General features: G+C 37.4%; 1 protein-coding gene across 1 annotated transcript in view; it reads right to left on the reverse strand.

Moving 5' to 3' along the window:
• Nucleotides 1-2,535: 2,535 nt before the first annotated feature.
• LOC145288157 (uncharacterized) overlaps nucleotides 2,536-4,146 on the reverse strand; it is a 50,767-nt gene continuing 49,156 nt past the window's right edge. Inside the window, exon 2 of the mRNA XM_080136215.1 lies at nucleotides 2,536-2,615. Within this exon, the coding sequence (XP_079992341.1) occupies nucleotides 2,536-2,615 (80 nt within the window). The remainder of the gene's footprint in view (nucleotides 2,616-4,146) is intronic.

Genomic DNA, 4,146 nt, shown 5'->3' on the forward strand with positions numbered 1-4,146 from the left:
ACCATAGTGTGATTCTTGGTAGAGGATATGAGGATAAATGTGCGAATTACAAACCTCCGCTCAACCCTTCAAAGTTAGATTTCTCATGGACAACAAATGTGTGGTGGCCTTAACAGCTTCCAATACTTTCGACCAATTTTTCTCCAACTGGAGGTCGGGACCAAACCAGATGCCCCAAGTATCTTGCAAGGACCATCTGTCAAGTCAAAGGGCTCCCAAAAGGGTACCCCCTTCGAAACACTAATGCACAAGCTCATGGACTTATTGCAGTTGATTTTGGCCCCTGTCACCTGTTCATACAGTCTTTTCCATGTTGACGACTCTAGTCTTAGCACTGCTTGTTGCAAACACACTCACATCGTCAGCATAGGTGAAGTACTTACTCATAGTGCAAGCACCTGGCAGAGTAATATCACGAAGGACCAGATTCACCCTAAGCCTGCGAAAAAATAGCATCGGTGAGAGTGGACAATCCTGACGAATTGGACAAATTGAACGGCTTTAACCTTACACCATTCACCTCTACCAGCACACTGGGTTTTGCATACAGGAGGTGAATCTAGGAGCGAAACTGAGGACCAAATCCAGCCAAGGAAAAAAACAGCCTCTAGGTAACAATGATTGACCCTATCAGATGCTTTGGACTGATCTAAATTGATCAGTGTGGCTTCAGTGTCAACTTTATCTATAATCAAGCATACCACATGCAAGTTATCTTGAATCGGCCAGCCCTTAACAGCACAAGTTTATTCGTGACTTATACAACTATTGCACCTAGCTGCTTTTGTTGCCTCAAGGTGAGGAAAGTCGGCTAAATAGGTGTCGAACTGAGCCATTGTCAGAGCAGGCTCCCTGGTGAAAAGATCCTGTAAATGAGATTGAAAACCCTCCAAAATCTCATGGTTTGTGGTCATGGTACGTTCGATCAACAATATGACACTAGTAATGTGTCGATCGGTAGACTGTTAGCGCTCCTCTGTATACAATGAAAGGGCCATATTTGTCACCTCGTTTGGCACTCTCTTTAACCTAGCTAAATTTCCTTGATCCTCTTTGTTATCCAAGGAGTCTAGTTCTGCCTTAATTATAGTAAAACTACTGCTATCCCCCTCTTCCACTGCTCGATCTAATCTTTAGTATCGTTTTCGTTTCCCGAGAGCTAAGATTGAGTCAGCAACAACGAAGGACCTAATTAGTTTTTTCAAATGACCCCACCACTTATTCCCAATTATTCACCCGTTATCCTATATATTCCAACCGAGAGGATCTTTTATTTATTTTGTTGTAAAAGATACGTTGCTTGTCTTTCATAATTGTCAGTTGTAATAAATGTGCTACCTGTATTTGTCTTTTCTTTTCATTTTAATGATAGATTATGCTTAGAATATATGTTTAATACATGAGCTGCGAATTAAAATAATGTGCATTATTAACAGTTCAAAGCAAATGGAATAGTTAAACTGAACGATTCTAACAATTGTGATTTCAGTAACAGTATATTCACTTTTTGTAGTTTAAAAGTGAATTATGTATTCATGCACAAGAGTGTATGACAGTCTCTTAGGTTACATGCACAGATTTTAGGTGTAAAAAGGTTTGGTGTAGAAGATAATGAAATCAAATCGTCTCAATCGGAATCTGACCGAAAATCAATGGACAATTGGTTACTGTCTGTTATTTAAAGAAACAGTCATTATATCCAAGTGCAAAAGTTTCAAAGATGTGTGTTTGATATTTGTTATACTCTTGGTATTGATCGATTATTTATGATTTTTTTTATTGTTTTCTTTTTTGTTCACCTCAAACAAGGTACAGTGCCACTAAGTCATAAGAGGCTACTATTTAGGGACCAGATCTGCAGGATACTATGTAGGGAGTTGGGCAGAAAGATGTCTGTTCACATTATACTTGAACTTCTGCATGGCAGTACAACCAAGGAAGCAGGGGCCTGGGAGAGAACTCCAAAGTCTAGCAGTTTGAGGAAAGAAGCTATTTAATGGTAAATGCTCCAAACTATAAGCACTTGTAACTCCTCAACGTAAATAGCCCCGACAAATCCGACAATCAACTGAATCCCATCTTTACACAGTAGAGATCCCTAGATATAAGAAAGCCTTCTACTCCAGCAGTTTCTCCCCCAGAACTGCTAGACTTTTGAACTCCCTTCTGGGATTCTACTTTCAAAACTGTACTGATATGCAAAAGTTCAAGTGTAATGTGAACAGACATCTTGCTGCTCATCTCCCTACATAATATCCCTGCAACTTATGTCTTCGATAGTAGCCCCTACATCACTGTGCCTTGTTTGGGGGGAACATGAAATTTAAAAAAAAAAAAATCCCCAAATTAAAAAACAAAAGAAAAAACTCTATAACAAGATATTTAAAAACTAAAAAGAAATCAGAATCAGAATCGGAATCGGTAATTGTATCGAAATTGAGAATTTAGAATGGACGTATGAGAATCGGAGAAAATATTACAATTATTCTAGCACTAGTTTGCCTGTTTTTTGTTTGTTTGTTTGTTTGTTTGTTTTTAATAAGTTTTTACACTCATTTGCAGCACATGATTATATCCACACTTTTTTAAAACTAATAAGTCACCAGTTACCGAAGCTGAAAGATAAAAGCAAAAATAAAGATTAATGAGATTGTTAGTCAAATAATGAACAATATTATGAGAAGATTTAAAAGGATGAGTAGAAATGAGCCAAGTTTGATTACTTAAGAAAACAGTCGAATGAGTATTTATTGACATTGGATTTGAAGGAGTTCTGGATGAGAAGTCATAATTTCTTGGGAAGAAACTCTGTTCATGGAAATTCTGTTTGGTTTTAGGTAGAGAGAGGAAAAAAATAAAGTTTCTATTCAGTTGAGTTAGCGAGACGATTTCTTACTGTGAATGTTTTGTAGGGAAAAGGGAAAGGGATAGATCTCAGTCAAGCACCCCTGTTTTCAATGTAGAATTCTTTATCCAGATATTTTGATGTCGGTGTATTTATCTCGTCTCCTCTTTTCTTGCATAAGAAAAGGATGTCTACTACTACATTCATTAACCATTCCTTTGAATTGATTTTATGATTTGACATGACATGCAAAGTTGTTATTGTTGCAAGGTTGACATTAAAAATCAAATCTTATCCATTTCAAAAGGATGACCTCCTGCTGATCTGACTACAGAAACAGAAAAATGTTGATATTTCGATGGCTGGATGGTGTCAGCAAAAAGGTTAATCATCTGCAAAATATAAATAGATTAAGTAACATAATAGACTGGCAGACCCCATCATTCTCCGAGGATTTCTGCAGTACATTCTCCTGTATACTCCTGCTCCTAGCCCAGAGCCTTCTATTACGTTTCAACTTTTTCGAGTTATAAAGCAAAACATCAGCTTTATGTATATTATGGCTCCTCTGAGACTCTTAGAAATCTTCTACCCGTGTCATACGTAAATTGTGGAATATATAAAGGATATATTGATATCTGAAGAACAAGAAATATCAATTAGTGTGAAATATCGATATTACAAACATTTACTGCTGCTTAGTACTGCTCCGAGTGATGGCTCTAACGGGAGGAAAAAAAACTTTAATTATATATAAATTATTTTTAAGGCGTGTAAAATTACTTTTTTATTGTGTGTGTGTGTGTGTGTGTGTGTGTGTGTATATATGCATGTGTGTGTGTGTGTATATATATATATATATATATATATATGATTTTCAGAATGTGAGAGATTGTATATAATAAATTCCACAGCCAAACAACGTCGCAGCCCACAAGAGCCATGACAGCCAAACAACGACGTTGTTTGGCTATGGAATTTATTATATACAATCTCTCACATTCTGAAAATCGTATCATAAGTTACTCACTGGGTTAGTATTGCTGGATGGCATCGTCCTTTCGAGTTAAAACTCCTACTTGTGAGACATCGGCTTGGGGTTATTGGCTGGTGGGATGACCGCGTCCCTTGTTGAGACAAAGTAGATTATTTCACAGTCGGATTTCGACGCGGTTTGCTTGATCTGTGTTGGTTAATAGAAATTCTTGTGTGCAGGGCGTTTGCTCAGTTGGTAGAGTGCTTGCCTTGCATGCAAGAGGCTTGGGTTTCGAATCCTGAGTTCGGATGTGTCTAACTAATGA

This window comes from Euprymna scolopes, chromosome 11, assembly GCF_053919585.1.
Source record: "Euprymna scolopes isolate OS-2025 chromosome 11, ASM5391958v1, whole genome shotgun sequence".
NCBI classification, from domain to species: Eukaryota; Metazoa; Mollusca; class Cephalopoda; order Sepiida; family Sepiolidae; genus Euprymna; species Euprymna scolopes.